The sequence below is a fragment of the Neolamprologus brichardi genome, chromosome 5, assembly GCF_056152115.1.
Source record: "Neolamprologus brichardi isolate AB-2024 chromosome 5, ASM5615211v1, whole genome shotgun sequence".
Lineage (NCBI taxonomy): Eukaryota > Metazoa > Chordata > Actinopteri > Cichliformes > Cichlidae > Neolamprologus > Neolamprologus brichardi.
In genome coordinates this window covers 6801123-6824160 of record NC_142108.1, presented here as the reverse complement: position 1 = coordinate 6824160, position 23038 = coordinate 6801123, and the positions used below count along the sequence as shown (strand labels likewise).

Below are 23038 nucleotides of genomic sequence, written 5' to 3'. Positions count from 1 at the left end.
TCCTTTGCCCACAATAAAGTGGTCTTCCTCAGTGTGAGGCTTAAAAATATGATTTTTTTTGGAATCTACTGAATCAATCAAATCTTGCCAACACAGGGAGAAATATGCGGTGTTCACTGAGCTGCTGGAATGGCAAAAGTCATCACTATTGTCTTTTCAAGTATGCTCTCACAGTGACTTAAAGAGACAGCGTCCTGACCGAACTGTATTTCAAATCAATTTCTTTTGTGCTGAGACCACATCCCCCTTGTGCGTGTTCCTAGGTGACTGGTCCGGCTCTCAGAGCGGGGTGATGGTTTACACAGTGATGTGCAATCACTGGAATATTTCTTTTCACGGCTTATCTGCCCACAGTGGGAATTTGCACGGACCACAACTCAGGGCCTGCCTGTCTGCTCGCCTGGGTGCCACTGCCTTCCCCTCCAATCCTGACCCTGCCTCAGATAAACCTATCCACGGGAGCATGGGATGATTTATTCAGCACAACTTTGCGGCAGCGCAGAGATTTGTGATTTAGTTAAACAAAGGTCTTCTGTGGTCAACCTCAAAGCAATAACAGCCTTTTTAACCTATTCAGCCAGTGAAAAATGTTTTTAAGAGGACACTGAATGATGCATTGCATTTCTACAATGACCTTTCAGTACTTGAGCAGACATTTCACTTTACCTACAGTACTGTGCAAAAGTCTGGAGGCACCCGTCATTTCTTCATACTTTGCTTCCGAGGAGCCAGACTTTCTTGTCATATTTTCTTGAGTAATAGCTCTCCAGGCTTTCTGAAAGTCTTTCAAATTTTTCCTTTGGGCATTGGCTGCTTTTTTGCTCATTCTCAGTCCAGTCCTTGTACCTGACCATTTTCAGAGGATTTTGTTTGTTTGTTATTTTAAAGCCACTTAAGACTGAAATATGAATCCTTTATGAACTAATTTAAAAAAAAACCTAAACTCACGGGATTTGTGCACACATAGCAAACAAGCTGACAAAGAGCCAGATTTAAATTTTATCATCAGGCACTTTGCAAAACTGAAAATCAGTAGCCACGGGTCTTATGGAGTGATGAATTCAAATTTGGAATTTCTGAATTTTTGTCATTGTGCAAGGAGGAGGTCAGGACAGACATAAACAGTGAGGATCTACAGCCATCTGTAAAAAACTGTGGAGGCTCTCTTTAGGGCTGCTCAATTAATCGAATTTTAATCACGATTACGATCTGGGCTTTCAACGATCATTAAAAATGACTGAGCCGATTATTAGCCCCTCCCTCGTGCTTTACTCTTGCGCTGCTCCGTGTGGCAAATCGAGCGCACCTCTCTGCATTTCGGACACGTGTCACAACAATTAAGAGGACCCCAGGGAAGCTCGGAAAGCTAAGCAGAAGTTATTTGGAGAGGAGAGTGACTGCCGTTGGTTGAAAAGAGAGGTAAAAAAAACTTCAGTGGTGTGGAAACATTATGGGTTCGCGGAGTCAGACGTGGATCAAGTAGACATAGTGTGTAAACTTTGCTACGGTGTCGTAGCTGCACCACAGAGCAACACTGCAAAGTTCACTAAACATAGATGTTTACATTTTTCATTTATTTTTTATATTGCAAACATTTGCACTGTTATCAGTATTTGCACACTATTTTATATTATTTTTTGACAATCTTTAAAGTCATTATTCAATACATTGTTATTGTTAAATAAATATCGTCAAATAATCGAGATCTCAATTTCAGTGAAAATAATCGTGATTATCATTTTTGCCATAATCGAGCAGCCCTAGCTCTCTCATGTTTTGGGGTTACATTTCAGCCAGTGGTTATGTGGATCTTTTCAAAATTAAAGGGGTTCAGAACACATAAAAGTAAGGTCAGGTTTTGATCCACTATGCAATACCATCTAGAAAACATCTGACAGCAATGGACTCAATAGGATTTCAACAAGATAATGATCCCAAGCAAACAGTCATGAATCAGCTCCCCAGAGTCCAGATCTCAACATTATTGAAGCAGTGTGGGATCCTCTCAACAGAGAACAGAACAAACAGCTGCCAACATCCAAAGAAGAGGTTTGAATGTTCATCAAGAAGCCTGGAGACCTACTCCTGAAGACTACATCAAAGGAGAGAGACTTTTGCACTGTACTGTACAGGAGGAAGTACAGAAAAGCTGCAAGGATATTAAACCATACCAATAATAGCAGTCACTGCTGACAAGTTTTAATGGCAGAATGTGTTTAGAGAGTGTCTATTGGTTTCTATTTTGTCAAATCCAGAAAAAATCATGCACTCTACTGATTCATTCTCATTCCCAACATAATAATCATGACCAATAAGGATAAATCTGAGATATCATAGCATTAAGAAAAGAAGGGTTTTACTGCAATACAAAATATTATTATACCGTCTTTATTTGTGAATATTCCAGTTTTACCTCTGCAGGACTCCACAAATGAAAAAGAGTGAGGAGGAAACATGACACTCCTGAAGACTCTCTGTGAGATATAGGGTGATGCCAAATAGATTCCTATAAAGAAAGGGTTACACAATCCTTTGTGGCTTGAGAAAACTCCCCTCCCTCATGGACTCTTAAAGCATCCAATGCAGATAGAATTGCAGCTCGGAGTCCCCTGATAGGCTATGGCTTAAAGGCATTAAATGTGAACTCTGCTGAACTGCCAGTTCAAGTGTGGCTACCTCACTCAACCTTTACTCTGTGTTATTTCTTTAATCCTCACAAATAAAATAGACTACATGTGCGTACAGATGAGTGAAACATTAACAGAGCGTAAGATGTTCTAGGACAGTGTTGGGTCATGAGATGATGCCCTCTCTTGGAAAGGTGGAAACCCCACCAGACCCTAAACTCCAATGAGTGTGTTTGTTTTGACAAAGGTGGGAGAGAGCGCTGTCTAACATGTTGGTCCGATATCTGGTGATCACTTAGGTTGCGATCTGTTTTTGCCAATCCCACAGAATATGATATATCCCTCACACCCTATGTATGGTGTCATTTTCATCCTGGAAGAGACCGCAGTGTTTCTTCACAGGATAAATGTTATCACCCTGAATATCTTTGTATTGATTAGCATTGGCCCTGCAAGGGGACAAGCGGATCCAAATCTTTAAAAACAAACAAACTTAAAAACGCTACAATTTATATTTTTGTTGGTCTATGCTGAAATCGATTTTTAAAAATCAGTGGGTTCCTTGGAGGTAGCCCATTCATTTTAATTACTGCATGTGTGCATTTCAAAACTGTCAACAGTAACAGAAAGTGTAACAGGACACCAGTTTGGACATTTAAGCAAACGCTGCGGGTCTTGGTCAGACGTAAATGGCCACATGCATGCATCTACGATATAGAGAAAAACATTTCAAAAGTCTTAAATAAATGCAGGTTGTTGTTAATGAATTTGACAGGAAAATTCTGTGTAGCCCTGCCAAACTACCCACACACCATCAAAACAATAAACTAGAAGAAAGACAACTCCCCCTGCAACCTCAGCATGAAAGGAGGTGAGGCGCACATATTGTTCAGTGACTGGAAACAGAAGCCTGGTTCACACTGCACCTGCTGGGCCAAAGCTTTTTGGTCCTTTCCTCAACTGCTCACTGTCCATCTCTCCAGGGAGACAGCAGCCACACAGACCTCAGTAGTCCAGCAACCCCCATAGCCAGCTCTTGAGCATCCCAGCCCCTCCTTTAATTTCATTCTACATCCATCCATTCTTTTTTTTTTTGTTAAGTGACAGATTCAGGTTATACATATTGTGGCATTATTATGAAAGACTTCCTCCCACGTTGTGTCCCACTGTATAGAATGCAAACCTTAAGCAACGCTAGCCACTTCACATTAGGCAGTGCATGAGAACTTAAGCTGCTGCAGCTATATCCTTTTGAATGGCAGTTTTGAGGAAGACAATATGGTTCTCAGATTGATTTTTTTACCAAGAACAAACGCAGACAGACGCAGTGAGAGACGGAGACTCGAAGCAAAGGCAATATGGATCAAAGCCGGAGCTGACGCACCACGTAAGATACATCAAACTAATGCAGCTGAGCGTTGCTGTGACATTTTCTCAAATTCAAGCGTCAGCTAATATGTACACCAGGCCGAATCGCATGCATGTAACACCCCCGCACCCCGAGACACCCACAAGCATAAAGGAGGAATCGACATACAATATCTGTCTGGATACATATCACTCTCCGTTAATACTGCTTGGGTCAGTGAGGATGCATGAGCCCATTTCTAAACAGGCTGAAACCTTGAGCCCCGAGCCCCTTCCGGCAAACTGGCTCCCCACTGACCAGCTGCACTGTCCTTGTCAGCTACCTAAATAACAAAATAACCTCCAGAATAATTCAGTTGTTTTCCTTGCAGTCAGAAAATGCTCGAACAGCTGTTACAATGAGAATGTCATTTCCTCCTGGCAAATAGCATTTCACATAACAATAGACAAATATTCGGCTATAAAGGCAAAGTGTCAGGGGAGAGGTAAGCTTATTGTACACTGCTGTTGAGCTGTTACCCACAAGTATGAATAACAGTGATGTAAGTTGCAATGGGTGAGAAAAAAAGAGAAGAAAATGTGAAACAACCTAAATATTGCGCCCAATTTAAAAACCAAGTCCCTGAACTCTCATAGCGGGAACTTGGTGCAGCTTCGCAATGCTCAAAATACCAAAGTAATATAACTTCACGGCCTCCTCTCTTCTTGGGGGTAATTTCATCATCTAGAATTTTTGAAGTTCTGTTTTATAGAAGCACATCCAGCAAATGTCAAAGGTGCTGTTTATCTGTCAGTTATGCAAATTGGGACACAGGAATATGGCCGGGGGGGGATTCATTTCCAATATGGTTAGGATGCACCAGCAAACAGAAGAGACACACTGAAGAAAACGCAGCATCCTTTAAATGGCAGGAGATGAACTTCTGTAGATTCAGTACACTGCCTCCGCTGAAAAGAAATGGAGCGAGCAACAACAGAATTGAATTCCTCTAAAAAACAGAAAGAAAAAAAAAAGGACGGAAAACATATTACAATGAAAAGTGGAAAGAAAAGAAGAAAGTTTGGAGCATTCCAGCTGCAACGTGCAGAAAGGGGAAGAAGCTATTTAGATTATTTTGCTCTGTGAACTCGCTGCTCAGTCAATCAAACAAAGAACAAATGTGTTGTTTTTACTACAGCAGTGTAAAGCAATTGTTCATTTATCAATACGCCGTCACACCACATGGAAACTCTTGAACAGAATGCGTTACACACACACCGTCATCATTTTTAATGGCATGGCAAGTTTTTTTTCCCCCAAGCCTTCTGCTTAATTATAAAATGATATCCCTGTGCTCGAGATGGGTTTCTTAGGTTGCCCAGGCAAGTTTGCGTTGTCGGAAGTCATTCGCGCACCATAATATATTCCTTCTACCACTCGCAAAAGTATACGCAAACCTACTCATTCGATCACACTAGTCAAGAAGAGAAACTATCATCAGACGGTAAATGAGATCCAGCAGCGGCAGGCTTACCTTTGAGAATGCTCTGGCCGTGCAGTAAGTCTCTTGAGACAATCACCGTGTAGAAGTTCTGGGAGAAGCCTGGTCTGCACGGGGGTTTGAGGGGCTGGCCTGCCTTACTCCCCTGAGGAATAAAACAAGGCAGCCTGTTAAGATTGGCAAATTGACTTGCAGCCACCAGGGTCACAAGCTGATCTCACGGCCTCTTTGAGTTGATATTGAATCTCACAGTCTCTCTTGCCACAGTGAATGATTTGTTTCAGACTACAGCACGTTGAAATTCAGACCGTCACAGTGTGGAAATCTAACTCTGGAGCTGCAGGCACCTGCTTAGATTCACTGTAAAGATACATCAAGCTTCACGAGAGATACTTAGATTAGGAATTAAAGGGAAATAAATTACTTTAATCCATCTTTACCTACTCTATCGTCTACATAGGATTTCGAGAAGCAGGAGTATAAGTGGACTACACCCTGCATGCGTGACACACTATTTCAAGGACCATAATCATCATGATTAAGGCAATAATGTGATCCACACATTCTGAATATAATGAAACTCAAAGAAAAGTAATATAAGTGGCAGGACTAATGAGCATTAGAAAGATGGTGAGAATGACTAGCTGGAAATGTTCAAACATGCAATGTATACATTGCACGCTGATTGAAGTCTGTGCGCATGTGTGAAAGCCAAGTGCATTTAAATATATAGCTGACATACAGACATAGCCGTAGGCTCACGTTATCCAGAGGGGAGGAAGAATGCACTCCCAGGGATGCACCTTATTCATCGCACCATCAATGCTACTCTAAAGAAATTATACTGCGCTCCCCCCCTCACCCCTAACTCGGCTTTGCTATCAGCACACCTCAACAAAACCCCATAATAATAAGTACATCATTTGCCTGAGTTTGGATATTTAAAAATATATATATATATAAGCTATTTATACTGTTGCTCATTTGCCTCTTGAATCGAAGTCCGTAATTAGGCGCTAAACCCTTAACTCACAACAAAAGAAGACATTACAGCGCGTAAACGTGCGTAAACGAAGTTGATCGCAGCAAGCAGCACGAGAAGCCCCTCTGGAAACCACTGTCCTCTGCAATAATGCACTGCAGTTTATGTGGACGACAGGATGTGGAGGCAAGCGAAGAGTTATCAGTGACTTTTCCACTGCAGTGAGAGCCGACATAATTACCAACTTCAAATGGGCCACACGGGATTCTGTTACACAAATCGCGTTGCCATCATAGCGCAAAAGCTGATCCGTTAACGGCCACTTTCGAGCGCCCCTGCAGCGCGCTGCAAAAACCGAAGTAAGCACTACAGCAGTGCAGCACTTCCACCGTACTGTTAGGGCGACTATGCGTGTAGAAATTAACTCATCTTACCGAGGATGCGCCCACAAGTAAGGTGCACGCCAAGATGACGCAGCCAGCGTTCATCTTTGCAAAACCCGCGTGTTGTTGGGGGGGTAAAAAGAGGAAAAGATTAGTCTTCTTCGCCAAATACACCTCAGTAATTCCCGGAGCGCTGTCTTCCGCTTCTCCACTGCTGAGTGAGACGCCGACCGTACTTGTCTAGCGCAAAAGTGCCGCTGAGACAGAGATGCTGCGCTCCGTCCGGAGGAAGCCGGTGCCCATTGGATAACAGCGTCACTACAACCCCTCCTACCGCACGGCGGAGCAGGCAAGGCGGTGTGCACCGTCTTTGCTCCGAATGACTCTGTGTGATGATGCCCCGTGCCACTTCTGGGATCTATTGGTAGAAAAATGCATTTTCCAGCCAATTTACATTCATATATTTTTTTTAAAACTTCAGATGGAGCAAAAGCGGTTCTGGCTGTGTGAGTGACAATCAACCATCCGAGCCCTTTCTTATGTCCATCAGCTAACTGGAGTCTATTTCACACACCACTTACCCCCTCTGCCCCTGATCCACAGTATAAGTATAGCAAGAGCCCCCGAGATATTAGCTTTTTATTAAAGCAGCTGTGATAGGCCACTGCGGGATAAGACTTTGATTGTGAGTGAAAGGTTCAAATAAATAGTACAATGAATCAGGAGCCTCTGTGATCACCTACAGGAAATATGTCTATAAGTCTATAAATCATTTCCAGTTATAGGTCTTCATATTTTATTTTATTTTAAAAAAGGGTGACTACTTTAGCCTAATGACCATGTTCCATAATAATAATTTGCAACAAAATAAAATTTGGCGTCAGGATTAAACGTCTCACTCCATTTTGGGAGCTTATGTTATTAATAAAGTTTAGAATTTACATACAGTATAATAAACTTATACATATTTAGCTTTTGTGCCGAAGTCAAAAAAATGCAGGAGAAATGACTTAACTGCACCTTTAAGTGCTTTAACTGGTTTAATAATGTTGACATTTCCGAAGCCTCACATTGGTGCCTCAATTTCCATATCTGAGAGGTCATGACAATTTAATCTCATCAAAAGGAATAGGACAGTATTGCAGTGTCAATCAACACAGCCCCTGTCCCTGCCATTCATTTTCAGTTACTCCTTCCATATTGAGAAAAACCTGGGTTTTTTTTTTCTTCTTCTTCTTCGGTTTCTTTCCTTTAAATGGTAGCTTCAAAATAAACTGCTTGAGGCTGATAATTAGGAAGTACTCCTAGTGTAGTTGACTACAGCTCAGTTGGTGTTTCTGTCCAGGGGGCAGGATTTTGTAAGGTCAGAGATATGAGAAGTACACTCCACTCATCTCTCTTCGGGGTATTGTGCTTATGCGTTTATTATACTCTGGAAATCTTGGCAGAGGAACTGTATGACAAGGATTTAAACTTACACCCTGTGCAATAAACAGCAAGTCTTACTTGTAAAAAACACAACAACAAAAAAAAAACCCAAATCATAGATGGTCCTCCAGGGAAAAATACTTTTTCCCCCTGAAGTCTGAGAAGTTTCCCTTCATTCAGATGGCTGACGAGGCTACATGTCGACACTTAAACCTAATCAGTCAAACACAGCACTGTTCGTAACGTGACCATGGCCCGACCGTGCGACTTTCCCTCAGAATGACGCAGTGAGGAAGATCACATCCATCCTTCTGCTCACATTATCTTACTTATGGCTCTACAAAGCACTAATTTTCAATCTGCTTCTGTGGCATTAGCACAGATACACCCATGAAATTACTGTTTTGGTGAATTAGGACCCTTAAGACGTGCACGACTGATTCTCCTCACAGTGAATTCCTCATGGCTTGAAGGTACCCCTGCTAGTTTTGGGAGGTGAGGAAATTATTTCTTTCAAGTATGGAGCATTTGCCTAATAAAAATACCATCTGGGCATTTGAAGTGAATTGGTTTAAGGCCGTGCTGAATTATTAAACAAATCTCACAAAATGGGTCCCCGCTCTCTTTTACAGTAGGAACACCTCGCAGTAGACAAACTCTGCTTTCCATTTGTTATTTCATGAATTGCTTTTTCTCCCCTAGCGCAGTCATTTGTGACGGGTTACATTTATATGCAAACGTTCGGCCTGCCCTCAGTTGATTTTAAGAGGTGACAAGACGTATATACAGACCTCGCAGCAAAAAAACAAACACTGGGAAATTAAATCCCATCTGCGGCATTTGCAAAAGTTTGGCTCTCGTTTCGCTGTAAAATTCTTAGAGGTTTATTATCTCATTTGGCCTTAATTGATGAATTAGGACTTGAAAGGAAAGTGAAGAATTGTCAGCTTTTGGCAGGTCCAAAGCTGGTAAGTTCTGACTCTTTAAATCCTGTGGCAACACTTAACAGCCATGGGATCCTCTGAACAACTGAGGATCTGAAAATGAGGCTAATTGATGCCTACAAAGCAGAGGAGGTCTATGAAAAGATTTCAAAGTGCTCCCAGCTTAAAATTTTCACTGTCCAAAATGTCATTAAGATACGGCAGTTTTGTGATATCTGCTGCAGGCGGGTGGTGATGGTGGGTGGATTATTTTCATGAAATAATAAAAATCAGCGCAGCAACATTTGAACAAAGTCTCATTTTAATGTATGTTTGCTGCAGGGTTTGTATTTTCCCTTACTTTCCCTTTTCAAAAATCAACATAATACTCTATGTCATCTGCCAGCCCACTCTCACAGCAAAAGTGTGACGTAGTAATTCGCACTGGTCTGCGGCACAAAATGTAATGTTTTTCCACAACAAAGGCTGTAAATTTGTGAGATGGCTACCTACATTTTTTGGGAAGATCAGTGCATGTATGGCATTATCAACAAGGCGAGATGGAAATTAGGCTTGACTAATAACCAAAACTATGGTTTTTCTCCAAAGCTGATGAAATCGTCTTAAACATTGGACTGAACCAAAGAACAAGTGAAAATGAAAAGAAAAAGACAAAAGAAAAGAACCTTTAATTGTGCCACATGAGAACATACATCAGTTTCCTATGGGCTTATGTTTCTTAAAGAACGGTCATATGACAGTAAATGGTCCTTAAATGGCACATTTCTACTCAATGTGGGTACCTAAACCAATTTTCTTTGTACGAGCTTCATTTAGCAATTCACACACACTCATATGCCTAAGCACTAACGTTCACACTCTCACGCAGCTATATCAGGGGCAACTTGGGGTTCAGTATCGTGCCCAGGGATACTTTGACACGCAGGTTGGAAGAGCCAGGAATCAAACCACCCACCTTCCAATTAGCAGAGGCCTCATGCTACATCCTGAGCCACAGCACAGGTCAAGATTAAATAACTCCCAAACTCTGAGGACCAGTACACCACCTTTCAAACATCTTTCTGTGAGACTGAGTTGATTATCTCTCCTCTAGTGTCTCTCTCTCGTGGCTTTCTCTTACCACAAGCCAAATGCTCCAGGAGACAATACTTCCACTCAAATCTAATTTTAAGAACTGCACATTTAAAGCAACACAGTTTTTTCTGTGTTTTTTTTTTCTCTTTTTTTCTCACATTTATCACTGAGGCACAAAATTTGTAAGGGCTCATTGGGAATTTAATGATCCTGCCTGCATAAATTAGGACCAACTAGTACATGATCGCATCTGACACCACTAAAATAATTAGAAAGAAATTTAATCCACTCAAGATTCATTTTGCTGATACAGCTGATCAGATTTTCCTATCTGTAAAGACTACAGTTACACACAGCATGCATTCTATACAAAAGGTTCCGATCATGTAGATGTCTGTCAATTCACCCACTGGTGGAAGATGTTACAAAAGGTTTTACAGCTTTTATGTCTTGATCCTTGAACCCAGAGGACAGACAGTTTAGTGGTTTGGCCCCGAGTGAAGAACAACAACTAAGAATTACTTTGTGTAAATGTTTTAAGACTGTAGTTTACAGTATACAATTTATATATATATCTTGTTCTTAATCCGTAACATTAACAGCTGTCAAATTGTCATGCAGTGTTATAATGTGTCAATTCAAACACATACTTTGGCATTTATTAAGGCCATAGTTGCTACTGCATCATTTGTGATGGGCCAGCCAGCTGCCAGTTATAACTACCTACTAGAAGGACCTCCACTATAAGCCTACATATTCACACAGTAGAAAAGCATTCATGCCTACGCAATTCACAGGGATGCCACTGATCTTGCAACAAATATTGTCAGCTTTGGGGAAGCAGTGAAACTTTCCTCTTGCTGACCAAAGAGAAAACTTCACAGACATTCCCCGAATTATGTGACAACCCGGTAAAAATCAACAAACCCTTCAGATTAATTAACACTTTCACAAAGAGGAGAGAATAGCATTTCAAAAATGTGTTATGGCATGACGCCTTTCTAAAATATTTGGAGGGTTTTCAGGAAAACAATGTTGCAGCTGCTGGCAGTGTGTATCTAATAATGGCTCTTGAATAATTTTAGTGTGCAGAATATTGTTGAGAGGTTATTATTTTGTTCTACACTCTGTGCAATTGCGCTGAGTTTAGGTTGTTGTTATGTGTAATCCGCACAATATCAGTGGAACACACTATATAACATCAGCAGAGGAAATATTAAATAAACTTTGGCGTCTACATTGTTAGGAGTTTTGAAAACAACACCATATAGTGAGCAGGATGCTGTAACAATAACTTATTCCCTGAGGAGTCGAGGCTGGTGGATTTTTCTGTACACGGATATCAAATTGATGGACAGCAAGAAAATGAAACGCTGCCGAGATAGGCAAGCTTCATTAAAATGTAATCCGTTCTGTAAGACAAAAAAAAAAATCACCCGTACAGAATTTTTAGGAGATTTTCAAATTGGAAGCAGGAATCGATGTTTTGTTTTTACGTGCTGCTCTTGAATGAATGAAATATTGATATGTGCAGAAGAGAGACATCTGAAGATCACAGGAAGCAGATGATCAATCAGTAAAACAATGTCGGGAATGCCTGCACAACACCTTAAAGCAAGCAGAAGATGTAAAATGAATATAAAGTCTCTTCGTGTGATCTGTCCCCACAGGGGCTTTACTATAGATTTCAAACATTAAGGAGACATCCACAAAAAATGGGTCAGTTTTGACAATATGACTGTAGCTCAAAAATAACAGCACAATGCTACGGGCTACTCTCAATATTTAACACAAGGCACGAGCCCCTGCAGATGCCTGTATCGCTAACCTTTTGACTGCCATTTCATTATATGCTACGATTGCTTGATAGGTGCGCAGAGAGCGGTCCGATGGTGATGGATGACAGTGGATGTCATTTGATTTTTCATTTGAACCGGAACATCAGAATTTACTCCACCTAATTAACCTCTCTGTCTGTTTCCACTTGGCAGACTTCCACTGTGATGTGAAGGAGGAGTGGAACCTCTGCACCGGCTTGCCCATAATACGTTTCACCTTATATATTTATATTTACACAGAATTTGACCTAATTAAGATTTGTTAAAGTCTAAGAAAGTTTATAGCTACTGTTTTTTTTAATTGCTTAGGTTATTTGTGTATATTTTCATGCAGAAATGCAATTATGTTTCCTGCCAGTAAAGTCATGCAGTATGAAAAGTTTAATTTATGTACCACTTACTAGTTGTAGGGAGATGGTCGGGATGGAGACCAGAGTTCATGTCCTGATTCTCGTATTTCAAAGAAACCAAATCACTACTTTTTCAGCTAATTTAAATAACTGAAAATATGTTGCAGATGTTGCGATGCAACAATGGATGTTATTGGGAAGACAAAATAAATGAATGTGATATAATCAGTATTTACATTTTACTTGTGTAACAGTATGTAACAATAGCATTTTATTTAAGCCTCTGCAGCAGGGTGAGACTTTAAGATGGTATTTTCTTTTAGGTGAAATTATATACACCTACAAATATTGGTGAGCCCGCTTCTGCCAGAGGTTTCTTGCTGTTAAAAGAGAGTTTTTCCTTCCCACTTTCACCAAGTGAATTAGACAGATATTATATCTTAATCTTTATTGTTAATAAAAGTACATGAAATATAATGAGATTAAGTGCCTCGCTTACTGTGACAGTCATTCACACAATACACCATTGCACGTAACATATAACACTATTTGCATGAGAACACCGCCACATGTGTGGCATTACTGCACATATAAATAATCTAAAATGCCTTGAGGCGTATTCAAAATGTAATTGTCTTGAAAAGCACAGTGGCGCAAGGCTTAGCACTGTTGCTTCACAGCAAGAGTTTGACTCCCCCACCTGGCTAGGGTCTTTCTGTGAGGAGTTTGCGTGTTCTCCATGTGTCTTTGTGGTTTCCCCTACTGTCCAAAGACATGTAGTTAGTGGAGTAAGGTTAAATGATTATTCTAAATTGCGAATAGCCAGGAATGGTTGTTTGCACTGCAACAGGTTGGTAACCTGAGGGGTTTGTTTCTTAACAAAGCAGAGCCATTGATGTATCACTAGTGATACAGTGCAATGTTAAGTCGGAGTTGGTGGGGACTAGACTAGATGTGGTGATACAGTTGGAAATTCTGACATTCATTCAAAGCAGTATATAGCTCTTTCACCAGCTGTTTCTATATATATGTTCTCTGTATATCTGTATATGTAGACAATGCTCTGTGTGCTGTGCAACGGCACTGCCTAGAAGTAGACTAAGGAGGCAAGTTGAGTTCTTTCTAACTCTACACTCTTATTTTTTCACATTTAAATGCAAACGTTTAACTTGAGTAGCTCCATAGCGTAGTGGTTTACACATTTGCTTATCAAGCAAAGGTCACTGGTTCAACTGGAGCTGATAACACAAATCCCCTTGGGGTGTTGTGTCAGAAAGGTCATCTGCTGTAAAACTCCAGCAGCACTTCCTGTTGCGGTGACCCTTTGTGGAAAGCGAGCAGTTGAAAGTAGCTTCCAGTTTTAACTCTAAGTTTCATGAAGTATGCTGACTCAGTAGCCAAGGTTTTAGTACTTGGAGAGTTTCCATTTTCTGCTGGACAATAACATTTGAAGAGACTTCGGCATCATGCAGTGAGCAGTCCATGTAAATGGCTCTTGTGTAACAGTGAGTTATCTTTTCATTAGCTTTATTTATTTATTTAAGTAAAAAATAAAGGATGATGGAGGAAGTCTCGGCCTCAGTGTACTTATCTTGGAGTCCTGACTAGACAGGCCCAGATTTTTGTCCTTTGCCCCCTGAGGAGAGGTCAGCAGATTAGCTGATTCAGTTCCAGACTGAACAGACACCGATTTGCTGATCTGTTGAAAGGCTCAATGTGTTGAATGTATTGTACCCTGGAAAACGAAGGTGCATCACTGCCGTGTGCATGTGTACACATTAATATTTCAATGTTTAAAATGTTTGTTGAAAGCTGATGTACTCTCAAGAGCCACTAATTACTCTTATTACACGCAGCACAGTTACATTAAACCAATTCATACTTGCTTAAGCAACCAAAAAAAAAATTGCAAGCACAGCTTTTACATGACTGCATTGTGTATTACTGCAGAACGAGAGGGAGGGGGGATTAATTAATAAAAAAGCAATCTTGAGGGAGGGCATATTCAATAATGGCAGCCACGCAAGTTCAAACTGTCTTCGAGAAAGAAAGAAAGAAAAAATACAATAACACATAAAACTGTTATGTGAATAATTCAGGAGCACAATGCATAAATAGTGGATTAGGGTTGATTTAATTATGTCTGTGTGAAAGCACAGCCTAGCGTTAAACAAACAAACACAGGCAACTGGAATGAAGCAGTTCAGCACCCAAGTGGCAAGGCCTTGCAAAGGAGCCAAAAGCAGGCGTCTGAGATCAAACACAACCAGCAGCATTTAACCGGGGCCAGACAAAGACAGGTACAATAGACTCTACTCCTCTTTTCATTGCTGTGTAGACAATTGCTTGTGATTCTCTTGCAAAGAGTGTATCCAACATCATTTCATGGGAAGATTGTTGTATTGTTTGCTTCACAGCACTGTCCTCGTATTCTCATTTACACGCATCAGGTGATATTTATTTTTACTTTGACAGAAAATGAGTATACGATGCTGTGTTAGGCATACAGTATGCCACAGTTTCCCTGAAAACCTTTATAATGTCATTTCTATATATGCTGAGTTCAATGTATGCATGCAAGCTGTACATATTTCCAACATTCTTTGTCTGCAGTTGGCACATGCTCCTTTATTGATTTGCTATAAGGAAATATTAGAAAAGGCATATGAATAAGTGCATTATCATAGAAATAAGTCTGCGAGGCGCAATCTGGTCACAACATTAACATCTTCACGAGCAGCCGTGATCTTCAGACTAAAATCGATCACATCACATCATTCAGAGCTGATATCCCGTGATACTGATAAGACTGTAGTTCATTTATGAGTGGCAAAGGGATGAATGAGAGCAGATGTAGTCAACCTGAGAGGGATATGGGAAGGAATGTGAAGTGATTGCAGAGTTATTTTCTGGGCAATGGAAGCCAATATGTGAAGCCAACAGTAAGCTCTATCTACATGGGCTGAATGGCTGATTGAGTTCAGGTGGAAGAATGGGACTTGGCAGCGAGGCAGGGAACACCCCTTTCATCCCCAGCCATCCACTTTCATTACAACACACCTCTGAAACCACCGGCACATAATCACACCCATAGTCTGATGGAGGGTGGGGGGGTTGCTACTATTTACAAGAACAACCAAAGATGTAAAAGTTTGACTATTTGATTTATGCTAATGCGGCTTCACTTTCACTGCTGTCCTTGAGTTCCATTTTTCATTTGCTGTGCTGCCAGTGTTGCCTTCTTTGTAGGAACCACATTCCATTTGCAAATGTTGAAATTAATGAATTTGTTGTGTCAAGCGCTGTCAGCATTTTCCATTGGCAAGATGCTTAAAACTCTATATGGGTGTCATACATCTTGTCCTATTAGAATTTGCTCTGCCCTCTGTATCTCCTTCCAGGTGGAGATATGAAGTATTGACTGTTCTCATCTGGGTCTGAAGCCCCCACCTCCCATTAAAACTGCCACCCCTGCACCTCATCTGCTATCAAAATGCTGGTGCAGCAAAGCAGGAAGAGAAAAGAAGGCGAAAGAGGCAGGGGAGAGCAGACAGAGAGACGTGCAAGAGAAAACTACAGACGTCAGTGAGGAAACAAATTATTTGTAACACTAAATTATGCGTTTCGCTATTAGAGCAAAAAGGCCTATTATAAATGTGGGAATAGAAAAATGCGCAAATAGAAAGCAACTGCCAAAACAGGACAAAACCTTAGAGATGTGTCTAAGAAAACAAAAACTGTCTTCAGCAGTTCCAATGTGAATCTGAAGAGTTCTGGCACCGATTGTGACAAGACAGCTGATTGTGCAGTAAGTGGTAATTATACACCCCAGTCTGCAGTCTACTGCTGAGTGACAAATAGTTTTCTTACCATCTCTAAAGCTCAGAAGGGAAGTGCCAGCGGTGAGCTTGAGACTGTACGGCCATTCTGTGAGAAAAAAAAAAATCATGCTCAGTCTGTCATTAAGATGTTCTTAGTACAGTAAATTCTGCAGTAGGGACAAAGGAAGTTGTTAGCAGCTGAGCCAATTATCTGCGCCCCAGCATTGTTTCCAATAGAAAATTAAAGGGGACAAAGGTAAAACTCCACAGGGATGCTCAGCGAAGATGACAGGATATAAACTCATAAAAAGCAGCTTAGGGCACAAAAAGATAAGTCTGAATAGAGCATAAAAAGAAAAGTTGCTGTACATCAAACCCATCTTTCTTGAGAAAAGAGGATAAAGGCAAAAAGCACAGTTAGCTTCAATTCCATGTCAAAGCTTTTCAGCTTAATACACAAAAAATGAAAGTGCTCTGAGTGCTCCAGGAGAGTAGATGGCGCTATATAAGAATCAGTCCATTTCCATTTTTATATATAAACTTCCCAAACAGGGATAATTTAACATGAATATTAAAATTTGAGTTTATAAAATGATTACATTATACTAAAATTAATAAATTATAATTAGTTATTAGTTATTAAAAAATTTCTGAAATGGGCAAAATGAGTCTTTGTCTCAGCATCCAGGATAATACGAGACAGCATTTTTACTGATAAAACTAAACTAAATAATGGACTTCACTGCTTTACTTTCAATATCTGAAGCAGAGCAGTCAGTCAGCTGAAACACATCAGTGCACACTTTGGGTTCAGTTAATTATGTGTATTAGAAGAAAAAAAATCCCAATTTTAAAGCATACTTTACATACATACATAAAATCTGTGGAGATCAGCTATTAAATAATAACCTCTCACACATATTTGCATAACATTCTCAATAAAACAATGTAGTGCTAGTCAAAACATTTCCGCAGCATACATGCATGTACTATTTTCACTTATTCTAGCAGATGATATGTTTGGAAGAGCTAGGATGGATATTGCGGGTCACAAATCATAAAGATTGCTCATTGAAAAGGGTCAAATTTGAAAGACTGACAACCAGCTACTAATTAGTTTCAAGATCATTCTGACAGTATCCTTGTACGGCAGTTCTAAATTAATGAGCTGTAGGCCTTCTTTTTTCTTTTTGAGTAGGCTGTGGTTTCAAGAGATCAACGTGTGCATACATCAGCAGCACTGACAAGCAAAATATTTCCTTGCACAAAGAAAGGTCTGCAATTTAATTAAAAACTACTATAGATGTAAACAGTAGGCGTATGAGAGCTATAATATGACAAATTACATGGTCTGTTCTGAATATGACAGCGTGCAAATGATTAGCTGATGACAATAAAGGCTTTCTCTGGTGCACTGTGCATGAATATCAAATAGACTATCAAAAATAGCCACTCACTGACATTCAAATCAATTTATAATTTTTATGTAACATGGGTTTTTTTTTGTTTGATATTCTGTTTTTCTCCATTAAAATGAAACTACCATAAAAATTAGACGGTTTATAATTATTTCTCTGACTGTAAATGCTGGAGATACTAGTAAAGGAGAACAGAATATTAACATGGACAACTTATAGTATTTTTAGCATTTTTCATTTAACCGGCGTTTGCTGATATTCTAAAATATCACACTGCAGACACACATTTATGTTACGCTGTTGCTTAATAAGAAAAAGTGGCCCCACAGAGATAGTAACTGGACTGTTTTTTTTTACTGTACTTGAGCACTCAAAGCTCTTTATACAGCATGTCTCGTTCATCAATTGAAACGCATTCATACAAACACACTTCCATAGATGCTCTACCTGCTGCTGTACCTCCTGAGCTACAGCCATTGCACAGCTAGTTTGCATTACTTAGCAAAGGCCCAGTTTGAGTTTGCTTAAATCATACTAGCTAAACATCTAAACTTAGCTTAGCTGCTACTCTAATCTAACAACTTTCCTAATTAAAGACTATGTAATAGACTGAAAAGTTAGCCAATGTTAAAAGCTAACTCCAAGTACATCGGCGCTCCCATTCAGCCTTTCTCATAATACATAGTCACTTAATTCTCCACAGGTCATTATGATGTTATTAGCTACGTACAAACCATCTAATCAGTGTACAGGTTATCCTTTTGAAAATAATTATATCAAGGAGAGGTATGTTTTTCCAGCCAGGCTTTAAATGTCTCCACCCTTTCTTCTAATATGGTCACTTCTGGTTAAAAAAAAAACCCCAATGGGTGACAATATTATGACTTCAGCGTCATCCCTTATACAGTATAGAAGTCTCATAAGCCTAAAAAATAAAGTTAAAATCGACAAAGGTTGTTCTTGTAGTCAGGCCAATTTATATTCAGTTCTAAAACAAAGTAAGGTCTCTGTGACAGTCTGAGACCCATTTGTCTTCCTATCTTGTCATCTGGCAGTCTGACTGACAAAAGAGGGGCTTGATCTGCAAGGAGGATTTTAGGAAAAACAATGACTGCATGAACGGGAAAAACCCTTTAAGTATATTCAAAAGTTGCAATATTTTACACACTCTTCTCTATTAATCTAATTAGTCTAGCTTTGTTAGACGTATTACTGTAACTGAAAATCTAAATGATTAAGATAGAGAAATATTAAAAGATACATTTTTAAGAGGGTTGTTGTGAGTTTGAGTGATCCCTGATTTGAAGAGTGATGTGTCAGAACTGAACCTCAGACAGCTCGCTTTAGCTCCTCCTGATAATGTAAAGCACAGGAAGGAGGAACACAAGTGTTTAAAAACTTGCTGAAAATTGAGGGACTATATATAAAATGGCCAAACCGGTTGTGCAATATTTTGGTAAACCCCTTTAACTAAAGCTGAAAGTCTGCACTTCTGTCACATATTGACTGCGTCCTTGCCCAGATACTTATGTGCCTAACTGTATAACCACTTTGTGAAATGGTGGAGGTTGAGTCTGTGAGAAAAAAAAAGTTGTTTTTTGTTTGTTATATTTGGGTTTTTTTGTGTGTGTGTTTGTTTGTTTTTTGGCTCTAATTTTGCTCAGCACCGTGCTCATCAGTAGAGCTGAACGTGTGGAGGGATAATTAAATAGTCCTCTGAGCATTCAAGGAGAGCCAAGTCTCTGTCAGTAGAGTGTATAGTGGTAAACCACAGAAAAGCAAAAAAGGAGAGAAAATAAATCTTGACCAGAATTGAGGACAGTTCCAAAATAAATGCAGCAAAGTGCCATCATTTGATTTCCTTTTATAACAGACTGGAGACACAGGAGGCTAAATTTTTATGCAACGTGACCTTAGAATAATGACAGCAGTGAATCACTTTGAACTGAATTAGCCCACGTCTGCTGTTTATTGAGCAACCATAAATACAGGAAAGTGCAGTATTCCATATTTTATCAGTAAAGTAATCTCGAAATGCAAACAGCCAAGAGACGAAGTCTTTGTTATTCTTCTAGTATCATAGCGATAGAGTTCATGGTTCAGGGATTTTGTGTGTGTGTGTGTGTGTCCTTTTGTTTTGAGATTAACAGACATAATTTGTTAAACCTATTGAGTAAATCTGTTCCTTGACAGAATTTGTCTTCAAAGCTCAAATGACTAATTGAAATACAGCACTTAGCTTATCCGGGTGTGCTTTTGAGAGCTGCGGTCGCGATCACGGCTTAATTGCATTTCTTCCGTTGCCACTGTTAGCATGTTTCAGCTTATTTCTTGTCTCAGCATCAGTGTTACATTCTGTGACACCATATGTCATACTGGAAACTTAACAAATTACTTCCTGATCCATGTTTGTTTTTGTTTTTTTTAGTAAAGGCGTCAAGAAAGTCCATCTACTCATTTCCTCTTGCTAAAAAAAAAAAATCTGTTTCTGTGAACCTTTACTTATGAGACCTTATGTTCACAAGTAGCATGTTTTTGAAAGCTGTTTGCAAAATGTGTTATACAAACTGATAGACCACAACATTAAAATCACCGACAGTCTAGTCAATGATGATGTTACACTGAAAAGAAACCTTGTGTCCTGGGACCTGTACTACAATTCAGATTAAACACACGGGATATCTCACACTAGGCTTAGCTTAGCCTCACATGATCAGTCACGCTAAACAGTCACATCAAGAGAAAATCAATCAAGGGTTATTCAGTCTAGCTATGCACAAGTTTAGATGAAAGTGCTGATGTTGGATACACATGAGCAGTCATAAAAACGATAGGTTTAATGGCATATTTTGATCTAACTATAGGAGTAGAAAAATGCAAAGAAGCTAAACATATAGTACAGGCTGAAAGCAGCCAAGGATGTGAGTACATGTGAGATGTTAATGAAAAGTATTATTATAAAAAGCTGCATAAATGTGTGGCTGCTTCTGCAAAACTGGAAAGTTCTATAAAGCATTAATAGTCTACAACTTGAGACATTAAGACTTACAATTGCTTATTGCGCTTGATGTGCATGAGACACTTTCATCTTTATTCTTTCAGCTGCAACTCCAGCAGTGCAGTGATCTACAAGTGATCAAAGAACAAAATTAATTACATTAAATAAACCCTGAAAAAACTTGCCTTAGTCTACTTAAAATTGTTAATATAAGACCACAATCTCTAGGGCAAGACCCAGGGTTTTGAATATTATAAAGTTTCTCAGTCTTTGGGTTTGGTGTTAAGTTTGATTTTCTACAGTTGACAGGCTAACAAACCCTCCTGTGTCAGTGGCAGCTGAACATTATTCGACCATGGCCTGCAATGACTTCGCCAAATTCTTCACAGACAAAATCCAAAAGATTAGACAAGCAATTGGTACATCAATACCATATTCAGGATATGTCCACTGAAAAACTGTTTAAACACTATCAAACAGTTTCACCCTGTTAACAGCAAAGACCTGGAGGACATCTTAGGTCAACTGAACTCCTCCTCTTGCTGTTTGGATGTCCTGCCAACAAGTTTTTTCAAAAAGGTCTCAAAGACTTTGGAGTCAGATCTGTTACAGATCGTCAACTTTTCTTTAATGTCAGGTGTGTTTCCAGAATCACTAAAAACTGCTGTAATTAAACCTATACTGAAAAAGGACAATCTTGACAAGACACATATGAACAACTACAGGCTGATCTCAAATCTCCCATTTTTAAGCAAGATCATTGAAAAAGCAGTTTCTCAACAGCTCAATTACTTCTTAAAACAGAATAACTGCTATGATGCCTTCCAGTCAGGTTTTAGACAGAACCACAGCACTGAAACCGCTCTGACCAAAGTGTTTAATGACATATGTCTGAACACAGACAGTGGAAAAATGTCAGTCGTGTAAATATTTTTTACACACACACAAATTCACAAATTAGTTGTCCTCTGTGACTATCTAGTTTTGCGTCTCTTTACTTTTCATTATCTTTATTGTTTTGAGCTGGGTTTAGTTTCCGTCCTGTTTCCTCTCCCCCTGTTACCTTCGGTATATTTATAGTCTCTGTCTTCATTTCCTTTTTTGCAGAAGCCCCAAACATCATATTGTTTGGGGCTTCTGTTCAATCAAATAATTGTCTCACTTAAAAAAAACAAAAACAAAACAACAACTTTGCCTTGTTCTGCATTTGGGTCCTAACTCCTTTCATAAGACTATAACGTTTTATGACAGTACAAGGCTTAAGTGGTAGGGTGGTAGGTAGGGGAGCAAATAATGAACTTCTAAGAATCTAAGGAGCTTTTCATTAAAAGACAAGACTTTAAAATGCCCTCTTACTATTCATACACTAAGGTCCAAGAGATTTTTATGGAATGATGACACCATTTTCCAGTGATCTGACTGGTCAGCACGTGTTGGTTTAATTATCTTGTCTTATCTCGACCATAAGTGTCTCTGGAGCATGTTAGCCCTGGAGAATAGGTTATCATGGTAATATAACCTGGTAAGAAGTGAATCACTGAAAGCCCGGTGTTAAACCTGAAGTTACCTCACTAAACCAATAATCTAGCTTTTTAGTACATGCTTTAGGTCTACACACTGATGAAAACAACACACCCCAACAGCAGCAGCCATTTTTGTGATATAATTGCTTTCTTCTTCTTCTTCTTCTTCATAATAATAATAATAATAATAATAATAATAATAACAGCTCTAGCAATAATAATGATCTCAATAAACCATGTCCCATAAAGTGGGTCAAACTCACAACCTTCATTTTTACTTACTTTTACATTCTTACTTCCGAAAAGAAAGCCTCATTTTTGCTGTTCGATAGGCTACTGAACAAATTTAAACTTTTTAAAATTATGCAAAATTGCAAAATGCTTGGCTCTGTCTCTCATAAAACCTCTGTAACTTTGCTCTGCTTTACTTCAGTAGCATCATGTAATGTTCATATGTTGATTAATAGTTTTCTTTCGTTTTCGATCTACTGCAGAATATTTTTAAGGTTATCTGCTACAAAATCCCAGGCCAGGAAAATCGCCTTCATGTTTTTCTGTGTTTTATCCTCAGTTACTTTGACACAAAGGCATCTGCTGTGATGCTCACACCTCTGATAAAGTCTCACAATTGTCAGCTTTCTTTTCATAGATATAAAAATATGGATATATACTGATAAGTGATCAGAATTATAATATTTCTGACTGTCTGAAGCAAAATTTCCCCGATTCAAATTGAATCGAATCAATCGTGGATCAAATGATTCGGGACCTTGTGAATCGAATCGACTCGATTCTGGAAATCA

At 39.4% G+C, this 23038-nt stretch overlaps 1 protein-coding gene across 2 annotated transcripts in view; it reads right to left on the bottom strand.

Moving 5' to 3' along the window:
- cdh4 (cadherin 4, type 1, R-cadherin (retinal)) overlaps nucleotides 1–7087 on the bottom strand; it is a 217740-nt gene extending 210653 nt beyond the window's left edge. For both annotated transcript variants that reach the window (XM_035905221.2, XM_006784666.3), the window contains exons 1-2: nucleotides 6893–7087; nucleotides 5510–5621 (exon numbers count right to left, since the gene is read on the bottom strand). In XM_035905221.2, the coding sequence (XP_035761114.1) occupies nucleotides 5510–5621; nucleotides 6893–6946 (166 nt within the window). In that variant the 5' untranslated portion in view covers nucleotides 6947–7087. The remainder of the gene's footprint in view (nucleotides 1–5509; nucleotides 5622–6892) is intronic.
- Between the last annotated feature and the right edge of the window lie 15951 nt (nucleotides 7088–23038).